Here is a 12447-nt window from a genome sequence, read left to right on the forward strand (position 1 = left end):
AATCCCAGCAATAGTACAATATACAGCGCAATGCAGAATATCACCAGCTATAGAGGAGCACAACAAATCCTAGCAATAGTACATTATAGCTGGTAGTATTCTGCATTGCGCTGTATAATGTACTGTTGCTGGGTTTTGTAGTCCTCTATAGCCAGTGGTATTCGGCAGTGCACCACTGTATAATGTATTATTGCTGGGATTTGTAGTGCTCCTCTATAGCTGGTGGAATTCCACATGGCGCTGTATAATGTATTATTGCTGGGATTTGTAGTCCTCTATACAGCGCAGTGCAGAATATCACCAACTATAGAGTACAACAAATCCCAGCAATAGTACATTATACATACAGTATATAATGTATTGCTGGGATTTGTATTCCCATGTATAATATACAGCACAATGTACCATCAGCTATAGAGGAATAAAAATCCCAGCAATACATTATAGAACACCACGTGTGGGAAAGTGCAGGCTTATACCTGAGCAGTCTTCCAGCAACGTTGAGCGTGAGTTAGGGAGGAGGTGGGGCGCGCAGCGTGTGTGGAGCCATGAACAGGGCCAACTGATCAGAAGCCGATTAATCGATTATTGAAAAAGTTGACAACTTTTTCAATAATCGATTATGTCGATTAGGTGTTGCAGCCCTAATATATATATAGCAAAGTCAAGCCAAACCAATTAATGTTTTCCCTGGTGAATGTAGCCAGGACCTGGCAATTAACAATGTGTGCCTGTTTCCTTCCCTTCATTACATAATACTGGTCCATTACGGGAGTAGACAGCCCAATCAGAGAAGACTTAAAGGATGCCTCTATGGACGAATAGAGATGGACACTGGTGATTTCCCCTTCTGAAAATGCTTCTGGCTGATATTATGATCTAGTGGCTTAAAGGAGAACTATGAGGTGAGTGCTTTTCACTCACCTCATAGTTCTAGCCAACTTGTGACAATGAGACTGTCACAGGTCGGCTCAGTAGATCGGGAGGTGAGCGAACACATACTGGCGTTCGCTCACCTCTCGATCCTGTCATGGCTCTCTGCCGTGACAGGGGAGGGGCTGGATTCCCCCCTCCCCACTCCGATCCGCCAGCGCTGACTGGCGGATCGGACGGGGAGGGGGCGGATCCAGCTGGCTCTGCCTCTAGATAGGCAGAGCCAGCTGTCAGTGACGCAGCTGGGCAGATCTTGGCACAATTGTCAGTATCCGCTTCAGCTGCGGCGTCTCAGTATACCGCGAGCTACAGATCGCGGTATACTGAACGCTAGTTTGTGTCCTCCCGTTACCCTAAGGAGAACTATGGGGAAAATACTTAACCCCATAGTTCTTTAAAGTACTTTGTGAGTCTCTGTCCTGGAACAAATAGAAAATTAAAAGTTCTAATATCACGCTGATCTACACACATAGTATTTGAGGTTGAATAAAGACATTAGTCCATCAAGTCCAACCTATTAGGATCTCACACAATTCCAGGTGAGTGATTAGTAAAGAAAGTTAGTAAAGAAAGACAGAGACAGCCAGGGATCTGAAATCTTCAGTCAGCAATGGCAGCCTACATATTTTCTCAGTACACATTTCCATTTTACGAAAGCTCCTGATTGCCTAGTTTAGGCCTCCTCATTGGACACTGAAAGAACAACTAAAGTCCCTCCACGAGTAGATGACATCAAAAACATAGATGCCATATTGTTTCCAATTTTTAAACAAATATTGTTCAGAGACGTCTTGTGTTGACCCTAAGATGCATCAATAGAACACAACAATAAATAGGAGTACAATCACAGTACAACTGAGTAAATACCCTTTAAAAGTTATTTCCACACAGTTAACGCAAAGAACTAAATATATCAAGGAGCAAAAAAACAAAACAAACATCCAAGCAGTTCAATACGAATAAATATTATTCAACAAGGACAGAGTCCACATTTTCTTGTGAGCTTGTGTCTTCCAAGTCCTCGAGGAAGGGGGGTTCTAGAGCTGCGTCTTCGTCTTTCTGATCATTATCAGTCAGGTTCTTACAGTAATTCTGTAGCGAATGATCAGTCTGGCTGCCCGAGCCCTGGTAGCGACTGAGCTTGTGGGATTTGGTTTTGTGCGTGTACAAGTGATCCAGTAACAGGTTCCTCCGTATGAACCTGTGTCCACATACCGTGCAGATAAATTTCCTCTTTCGCAAGAAGGAAAAGTTGCAGTTCAGCTCTATGGGATCGGCGTCCTTCGACAAAAACGAAAGCTGGTTGAGTTGCAGCTGTTCGGCGTGGGTGGAGTTTGGAAGCGCTTCGTTAGGGCTGAGTTGACAGCTCTCAGTGTTCTCGATGTTTTCAAGTATGGGGTGCACTTCTCCCAGGTCATCGCTCTCTAAAATAGAGGTAGGTACACCGAAAGGGAGAGACTGTGAAACGTGGATATGCAAATGATCCCTCAACGTGCTACGAGACTCAAAATGTTCGCCACAGTAGTGGCAGGAGTACGTTTTGCTGGCGGTCTTAACCAATGTTGACTCGACCTCCTCTTGCAGCGACGATTCTTGAGGAGATTTGACAGATTCGGTATCACAGGTTTCCTGCTTTATGGTCTTTACGGTGTTCTCAATGTCTTCTATCGATTTAACTGTGGTGCCCACCTGAGCAGGGAAATGTGAACTTTGCTGTTCAGGCCCTACACCTTCAAGGCCAATGGCAAGGGACAGCTGTAGTTTCGGCTGCTCTCCCTGTGGAGTGGACCTTGCTGCAGCAGGTGAAATGTTTCGAAGAGTCTCTTTATTTGTTTTCTGAGCCGTGGAGATCTGGATTCCGTATAAATTAGAGGACTGCCCTGTTTCCGATGGCAAAACTTGACTTGGCTCATTAGATGATATGGAGGGGAGGTTAGCGTGAAGAAACCTAACCCCTTCCTCTAATCGGAAGTGGTCCACACTTTGCTTGGGGGTTTTCCCTGTATACATGACGTGCAAAAGGTAACTAAATATGTCCGGTTGAATGTCTGTCGGTTGGATCTTTATACATTCACTGTTACAAAAAAAAAAAAAAAGTAGATACGATTAGCTATGAACAATGTCAAGCAAAAGTGTAGGCAGATATAAAAAATACCCAGTTATGGATTTATTAACAATTCCTTAAAAGAGAACTATCGGGGGGGCACAAAGACATTCATTTAAATATATTCCTCAATAGCCAAAAAGAACATAAATCTATTCTGGGGGCACTAAATGCCTTTGCAAACACTTTTCAAAAAAGTGGAGACATCATCAACGTGTTGTACACAGTGCAGAAAGCAGAGCTGTGGGAGGGACCCAGAAGGCCACACCAACTACAGGTTGTCTGCAGAAAATAACAGGAGAGGGGAGGATACAAGACCAGTCACCCTGCACAAGGAGAACATAAATCGACCTGTCGGAGGAACCATGTTGAATCTGAAATCTGCGTGGGGGAAGGGACACGGAACATGGTATTAAAGGTAGAATTATTGGCCTTTAAAGTAGTATTAAGGTCTGGGCGTTTTTCACCTTAATGCATTCTCTGCATTCGGGTAAAAACCGCCCGGAACCTTTTTCTTCCCCACCCTCACACACTTACCTGTCAGCGACGCTGGTCCCCGCCGCTGGTCCTGAAGTGATCCTCCGTTCCCCGTACTTCCTGGTTGCAGGGGGTGGATACTGATGGTAGAGGAGCCTTTGGCTCCTTCTGACATCAATCAAAGTGTTGGTCAGAGAGAAGGGACGTGGCCTACCACAGGGCTTTGTGTGTCTATGGATGCACACAGCCACTGCAGGTATGAGTGCCTCCGTTAGCTGATGGAGTCACCCTTGCAGGGGGAACAGCGCTGCAGGGACCCACTTGAAAACAAGGAATTTTTAACTTTTAAAGAAAAAAAAACAACAGCCTCAGGCAAAGGTGGGTCTCCTTATAGCAACTATTTAAAAAAAGAGGAGGGTTTAATATCGCTTTAATCTGATGGTGACAGCGCAGAGATTGTATTATGAGACTGAAAGCCATTAGTGCATATGGTGCCAAATCTGTCAAAGAAACCCATAACCAACCCCGAGTTGGCTCAGATGATGTGTTTACAAGTATTGCTGCCTTTGGGTTTACAATGACCGGAAAAAACGATAACAATACCTTATGTATGCCATAAAATATTCACATTATAAACACATTACAAACAAACAAACAAACATTGCCAAAACAATGAAGGCTTTTACAACTCGATTTAGATCATTTGATTCCATTTTGAAGAAATATGATTTCATTATTTAAACACACTTCCCATATGTTGTGAAATATCATTTATTTCTCATTCCTGCAAACAAAATGTGAACATAAAGAGATTCTAGCACCTGGACTGGTGAATGAAGATCATCTTGAAATAATTTGAAAAGGCAGCAAGCACGGCTCTGTGCGCCTTGAAGTACACGTCCCCGATGGCTATAGTGCAGTCACAGAGGAAACCGAACTCCCGCTGCATGTTGAGTTGCTGCAGCAGAACCAGGCTGTGCTTTGACCGATCCATAGCTCCTGAAAAATGTAGATGAAACATAAATTAAACAGAAGCTTATAAATGTTGAATTGTGCACCTACATACAAAAGCAGGATAAACCAATGCCTGAAAAGACATGGCATATAATGGTGTGTTATGTAAAGGTATGCACGCATTACAATTACTTGTAGATGAGGGTCTGTAGAACTGCTTCACAAGAAGTGCATGTAGTGGTTGTATAAGGCCAAGCTTTATACATTTCTTACCACAAGGAAACCCATATGGTGTAAACTGCACTGATACACTTTATGCCCAAGAGTATGTAGACACCCCTCCAAATGATTGAGTTCAGGTGTTTCCAGTGAAGGGTAATGTCAATTTTACAGCATAAAATACAAAGCCACTGTAATAGATCCAGCATAATTACCTCTCCGGCATCTCGGACGCAGAGGGTGGCTCCGCCCCCGGTGCCACGCCGCACCGCCCTCCTCCTCGGCTTAAGCCGCAAAGTTTCACTTGTCCGGTGTTTCTGCAATGGCCGCGGACAAGCTCTGTGCACCTCCGCTCTCCATCCTGAATGAGAGGTCGCTCCCTGGCCACCTTTCTGAGCCCTCCTGATCCTTCTGAGCTGCTTAGACTTCTAGTGCACCGCAACCCTGCACTTGAACCACTGCTCTCCACTATACCAGCCTCTACAGCCAGGAATCAGCCCACTCCAGGGATGGATCACCATATTACCCAGACTACACTTAACAGCAAGTATTGATTACCCCAGCTCTTACATGCTCATTCAAACTACTGACTTTTCCTGCTTGTACGTGAAGTGTACATTACAAGTACCACCGCTTATACTTGCCGTTCAAACTCATTGATAAATACCCTTGTGATGTGAAGCGAACATTACAATTACCACAGTTGTTACATACTCATTCAAACTATTGACTTTTCCTGCTTGTGTTGTGAAGTGAACATTACAAGTACCACCGCTGAGACTTGCTCATTGATATTTAACCCAATGATGTGAAGCGAACATCCGAATTACCATAGTTGTTACTTACTCATTCAAACTATTTGACTTTCCCTGCCTGTTTGTTCACTGTTCTCACTACTTGCAGATTTGGTACACGTGCCATACTCCCCTTGCCCTTCATTTCTCTGTTACGCACCACTCTGGGATGTTTGGAATACATTTCTTATGACCTTCAAAAGGTTTTGTTTAGTTTCAATTACTTTTTATCCTTCATAATGTTGCCAATGTTCACTTGTTGCCTTCTGACTTCGGGGAATCTTTTCGTGATTGCTTATTCTCATGCAATGTTGAGAAGAAATGTTGTTCTACATTCTGTACTCGACTTCTCCTTGATATCTCTTATCTGTGTTTATACTGTTTGAAATGTTTTGACAAATAAAGAATTTATATGAAGAGTTTGGGGCGGAGGAACTTATGTGCCCTGCACAGAGCCCTGACCTCAATCCTACTGAACACTTTAGAGATGAATTAGAATGCAGATTCTGTGACAGGTCGTCCAGTCAAACATCAGTATCTGACTTCACAAATGTTTTTTGGATGAATGGGTACAATTTCCCACAGACGCACTCCAGAATCTTGTGGAAAGTCTTCCAAGAAGAGCGGAGCCTGTTATAGCTGCAAAGGAGGAGGTTTTGGAATGGGATGTCCAACAAGTTGTGACGGTCAGGTGATCAGAAAGCTTTGGCTATATAGTATATATGCAGAGTACAGGATCTAATTGGTATTTACAAACCAATAAAAAAAAAAACTAGAGGTGCACCGAAATGAAGATTTCAAAACTGAAACGAAACCAAAATGTAAAAATAGTCAGGCCGAAACCGAAAATATTTTTTATTTTAACTTTTTCAAATTTAAAAAAATATTTTATTTATTTTTAATTACGGATTTATATTTTATTAAATATTTTCATTGTTTACTTTACTTTTAGGGGCTCAGGGGAAATATTAGGGGTCTAAACAGAACCCTGATATTTCCCTTTCTAAAATAGAAAAAGAGATTGAGAACACAGAGTCCTCAATCTCTTTTTCTGTATCCCCTCCCAGATAGCAAGGATAACTTGCCACACACTTGTGGCATGGGTTAAATTGTAATTCTTGTTAACTTGCCGCACACATTCCTGGCAAGTTGTAGACTTGCAGAACACTCGCAGCACAAGTTCTAGTTGACACTTTTTGAATTTGTAGCAAATTTGCTTGGCAAGTCTACAGCAAGAGTCCTGCAGGTCTTAGCAAGAGCTCTGCAAGTGTACAGCACTTTTGCAAAGCTCGCTGGTCTGGAGACTTGCAATGCAGACTTGCTGTAATTGTGCAACAAAATTGTGAAGCTTGGCAAGTCTGCAATAGTTTAGCAAATCATTTTTAAACTTGCTGCTCAATTACTTGCTATCTGGGCTCTTATCAATGAACAGGAATCCTCTATACTGAGTGTTCTTGTTCATTCATAACATGAAGACAGAGTATGGTTACTATATCCTCAATCATGAATGGACAGGAGGTGATGTAGATCACTTCCCATTCATTAATTGAGGCTATAGTAACCATACTCTGTCCTCAATTATTTACAAACACTCAGCAATCACTGAGTGTTTTTACCACTCTCCTTCCTGACTCGCTGTCACAGGAGGCTGAGTGGGAGTAGCTCAGCCTCCTGTGATAGCACTGGAAGCTGTCTCCGCCCACACACCGCTCTCCCGATCTGTGACAGGAGGCTGAGAGGTGAGACGCCGGCCGCTCACAGCGCTCTCCTCCTGCAGTGCTTGGCCGCCTGTGACACTTTCTCTCCACCCTGCTGGGACACAGAGCAGCGCTCAGCGGGGAGGAGAGAAAGAATGGATGTACTGCTCTATCGGCCAGAAAATGGCACTTTTCGGCATTATGCAATTTTCGGCCGATATATCGGTGCATCCCTAAAAAAAAACCTCACCTGCTGCCGGGATACACCCCAGTAGATACTCATTGCAGAGATTTAGGGGATACATAAATTGAACTGCTGCTTCTGACCCATTGCAGCATGTATCAACATGAAGCACCCATCCAACTGTTGAGTCATATAGTGGTTGGAGGAAGGAACCACACCATGTGGCATGGAACATAGGCGTCTGACACTTCAGGAAGTGTTCTTGGCCAACGACAGATGCTGCAGTACTGGAACGGAGCAGAGGCAGGAGACATGGAGAGGTGAGTATACTACCTCTTCTGCTGTATGGGAGTGTTGGTTTGATTTCTTTAGAGACCTGAGGTACGGGACTCAAGCCGTGAAGTGTTCCAGTCACATCCCTGACCCTCATCACTGCTGACCCATTCACAAAATGCCTTGCATTATTCTCAAAGCATATAAGGTGTTCTGTGATTGGTGGAGGAGAGATAATATGACATACTATTTTCCCTACCGACAAGCAATGTAAATCGCATTGTTACCAGTGCCCACCAATATAAAGATCATTCTTTCCACTGACCACCAAGGATGCACCAATACCAATTCTTCCAGACCAAGTGCGAGTACCGATACTTTTCCCCAAAACTCGCTGATACCAATTACCGAAATCTTTTTTTAGTGTCATGTGACAGTTTTTCTAAAACAATACAGACTAATGGTTTTAGGACAGCGGTGGAGCGCCAGAGTCAGTTCCCAGCTGCCAATGCTGCAACCCTGGTAGTCCTGCCACTGACTCCAAGCTGTAGAGGGACTACAAATCTCAAAAATACATTATACAGCAGTGCAGAATAATACCATCAGCTAGAGATACATTATACAGCAATGCCGAATGGCAACCGGCTCTAGAAGACTACAAATCCCAATAATGCATTATACCGCAATGCAGAATATGAAGCTACCTACTTTGTGCTGCCCTGTGCCGGCCTGTTGTCTTCAGCAGAGGATCTCAGGTGGTTGTGCTGAGTTAAAGAAGGGCTGTACGGTGTCTTAGGTGGCTGTGTGGGGTCTCAGGCAGCTGTGTGGGGTCTCAGGGAGCTATGTGGGGTCTCGGGAGGCTGTGTGGAGTCTCGGGAGGGCTGTGCAATGTAAGGATCATTCTTCCCACTGGCCACCAATGTAAGGATCATTCTTCCCACTGACCACCAATGTAATGATCATTCGTCTCAATGACCCTCAGTGTAAAGAGGTCATTTTCCAATGACCTCCAATGTAATGAAGAACTACAACTACATCCTCTCTCTGCTATTCCTTCCTGTTTTTTATTCTAATTTGATTGTTATTACTAAAAATAATTTTGTTGTAGGGAGCAGCCCTGGGCATACCCCACATTCCTTATTCTATTTCCTCTTACTGATCACGCTAATGTCCTGCAGGCTGTAGATATAATGATTACTAGCTGGGGATCCCTGAATGTTTTTTCAAGTGTTCCTGTGTTTAACCAGTTGCCGTCCGCCCGGACGGCACTTCAGCATTGGCGGGTTGCCGTCTGCAGACGGCATTTTTTTCTGCGGGCGCGCACGGGCAGAAAAGACCCGACCATGCGCTCGTTTTTTCTTGCCCCCTGACCTTCAATCCCGGGATCCGCTGCCCCATCTTCGGCCCGGGATCGGTAGGGCGTCAGGAGGAAGAGAGATCAGCTCCTTGCTGACCTCCTTCCGGGCTGTGAATGCAGAAGTGATGTGTATTACATCACTTCCGCATTCACCTGTCAGTCATCTGGCTGCTATAGCCAGAGAAAAGAAGCTGATGAAGCAGATCTCTGCTTCATCAGCTTCTTTTGGGGTCCACAGGTGACATTAGGGGTCCTAGAGACCCCTAATGTCTCCATAAAGAGGACCTGTCAGTGTGCCTTTGCTATTATATAGGGGGATTGTTATCCCCCTATATAATAGCAATAACAATAAGTGCAAAAAAATAAATATAAATAAAAAAAAATAAAAGTAACACATAAAAAAGTAAAATAAAATAAAAGTCACATATAAAAAAAGGGGAAAAAACCCCCCCAAAATGTTTAACTCCCCCACCCCCACGTTTACGCGCATATAAACGTAAATACGCGTCCGGTGCCCCAGCGTGCAAAAAACGACAATTGCGCTACACATCGCCGCGAACGTTGGAGTGAGAGCAATCATTTTAGGGCCATTAATCACTGATAACACTAAACTGATGAGCGGTAAAAGCTTTTAAAGCGTCGCCTATGGCCAATTTTGGGTATTATCGTTTTTTTTTAGGTTTCGCGCACACATGTTTGGTGTCTTTTTACCCGACGTGACCCCGTCTTTTATATTTTACCAAAAAATTGGGTAATAATAAATGTTTTATCATTTAACATAGGGGAAACCGTTTTTTTTTTTAATTTCGGTAATTTTTCCTTAATATAGTAAAAAATAAAAACCCCAGTGGTGAATAAATACCACCAAAAGAAAGCTCTATCTGTCCCCAAAAAAGGGTATAAAATTCATTTCAGTACAGCGTTGCATGACGGAATAAATGTCAGTCAAAGTACCGCAGCGCTGAAAACTGAAAAATGGCCTGGCCAGGAAGGGGGTTTAACACAACGCGGATGTCAACTGGTTAAAAGGTTGAGAACGGCTTTGTTAACCCCTTCATGACGGAGGCCTTTTTTTTTCTCTTAATATTTTGCACTCATGTAATATTGCACATTTTAGGCCTAAAAATTACTTAAATTTAACCCAAACATTATATATTTTCTGAAAGCCAAGACTCTATAGAATAAAATGTTGGCAGTTGCAAATTTTTATGTTGCACGATATTAGCGCAACTCCTTATCAAACCCCAAAATTTAGTGGAAAATGCACTTAAATGCCTCAAAACACAATAAAATACCCATAATAAAATATAAAAGATGAGGTTACGAGTAAATAGATACCCAACATGCCAAGGTTAAAAATTGTTTGCATCCGCAAAACAGCGACAAAATTCGGTACCCAAAAAAGTCCAGACGACTCTTTAATTGTCCCCATAGGTCATCAGTTTAGAGATACCCATAAATACTGACCCTAGAACTATTGCTCTCACTCCGGCGTGCGCAGTGTTACCCAACATGTGTAGCGCGTTTCTTCGTTTTCATACGTAGGCACACCCAACGCGTGTTTATGTGAAGACGCACGTGCTCGCGGGGGCGGTCCCAGAGGATGGGGAGGAGATCGACGAACGGAGGTTCGTCCATCTCAGCCCCAGCTTCCCCCCAACACCAGAGAAGACGGACCCGTAGGAGGGGCAGCAGAGCCCGGGAAACACGTGGGGGGGGGGAGAGAGAGACCCATTCACCGGCCCGTAGAAGCGATTTGGCGGCAGCTGAACCGCCAGAATCGCTTCTACTTTAAAGCTGGCAGTCGGCTTTACAAGTTTAAACAGAGTCCCGGCGGCAGTCTGTTTAAACAGCCTCGATGAGATGACAGCAATACGTCACTAGTCATGAAGGGGTTAAACCTTCTACCAAGTTCTCATTGTTGTCTGTGTCCCCATTAGAGACATTCACCCTCTCGAATTGTCCTGATCACCAATGTCACGGTTATTTCGCTCACATCGGAAAGATCTCTCACTTCCTGTTGAACCTACCAGACAGGAAGTACAAGTAAATCTCCCTAAAACAAAACCTGCCGATAGTTTTTAACACTTTTCCTACTGAAATGATAGAAAACAAATTTCTGCTTTAGCCCCATTTCTACCGAAGCAGAACAACGCTCAACATGAAGAATCCCATTGTTTTTAATGTTTTTTGGGGGGGCAGAATCATGCATTATTTTTGCTCCATAGACTTCAACTGGGTCACCTGACAACCGCATTTTTTTTTACACCTAACAACCGTCTCCTCCCCTAGCAACCAGCTTTCCATTGGCTAAAACAAGAAACGTTCAAGCCTGATAACGCTCTTGCTCAAATGTGAATGGGGCCCTCGATATGAATATATTCATCAAATGACCTCAATGGTAACTAGCAGTATGACTTTATATAAAACAAAAAAGCCACTTCGGTAATATTTGTGTAATGCATAATAACTGTGCGACTCTGGCTTTGCCCTCTCCGGAATTACACCGCCTCTTATCTCATTACGAACGTTACAACCCCACCATTTTAACACTTTGCAGTATAGGTATGACTACATAGAGGAAGCGGTTGATAAGCCCGGGTGTCACGGGTGATAAATAGATGAAAGGCCGGCCCCGGGACCCCTCACCGCATCTGCCCGGGACATGTCTGCAGCAATGCGGCGTAGCGCTTGCCAGGCCCCGCCCCCCACTGGCTGCCTCACAGCTCGGCGCGCGCGCTCCCCGCCCGCCTGGAAAATTCCACAGGAAGCGGCTGATGAACGGCTCGCAGCTTACCCACAATGCCCCGCTCACCGTGCGCAGTACGCGCCCTCCTTCTCTGCCGCCCAGACACAGGCCGAGGCTGGAGGCACCGAACAGGCTGCTCTCTGTTCCGCTCTGACGCTCTCACGTACGGAGGGGAGGAGGGGGGGCAGGGTCACATGACTGGCAGGATGGCGCCATGAGCAGCCCGTTTGGTCATAGCTGCTGATGTCCTTCCTCTGATACCAAGGCGACAGAGGGGATGGAAGACTTCTGTTCTACCTCTCCCAGTGAAGTGGGGAGGTGGCTTAAAGAGGACCTGTACTGTCTGTAATGGACGAATAATCTGTATTCTTTGCTGCAGGGGCCATAGCCTGCCAATGCTGACTATGCTAATGTCAGACTCTGATATACTGTCATAGGTCTCCGACATGTATTACCAAACTTTATAAACTCTGTGAGGGCTTGTGCAAGTGAACATGATGCTTGCCCATTTATGACAAGGCATAGGGTTGCCACCTGTCCAGGATTCACCTGGACAGTTCGGGTTTTGAATGCTGTGTCCGGGTTTCATGGCAGCAGAAACCCGGACACAAGATGTCAGGCAGACAGGGGCAGCCAAAATTAAGATAGGAGTTACCGACCCCCATTGAAAATAGTCTTAACTGTGATATTTACATAGGAATAGGCA

General features: G+C 44.5%; 1 protein-coding gene across 1 annotated transcript; it reads right to left on the bottom strand.

Annotated features, from left to right (window-relative positions):
• Positions 1 to 1868: 1868 nt before the first annotated feature.
• Positions 1869 to 12003, bottom strand: ZBTB25 (zinc finger and BTB domain containing 25). The gene is made up of 3 exons (XM_018556333.1): positions 11790 to 12003; positions 4336 to 4513; positions 1869 to 3007 (listed from the first exon to the last, which is right to left on the bottom strand). Exons 2-3 carry the CDS (start codon positions 4506 to 4508, stop codon positions 1900 to 1902), a joined length of 1281 nt encoding a protein of 426 aa, XP_018411835.1. The 5' UTR covers positions 4509 to 4513; positions 11790 to 12003; the 3' UTR covers positions 1869 to 1899.
• Positions 12004 to 12447: the final 444 nt, after the last annotated feature.

The sequence above is a fragment of the Nanorana parkeri genome, unplaced genomic scaffold, assembly GCF_000935625.1.
Source record: "Nanorana parkeri isolate BGI_ZX_2015 unplaced genomic scaffold, ASM93562v1 scaffold12, whole genome shotgun sequence".
Lineage (NCBI taxonomy): Eukaryota > Metazoa > Chordata > Amphibia > Anura > Dicroglossidae > Nanorana > Nanorana parkeri.

Bases quoted from the DNA above. Each gene is read 5' to 3' on its own strand.
- ZBTB25 (XM_018556333.1), bottom strand. From the start codon at position 4,508: ATGGATCGGTCAAAGCACAGCCTGGTTCTGCTGCAGCAACTCAACATG. The intron at 3,008-4,335 runs GTGCTAGAATCT...TTTTTGTAACAG, and splicing joins ATCTTCATTCACCAGTCCAG to TGAATGTATAAAGATCCAAC.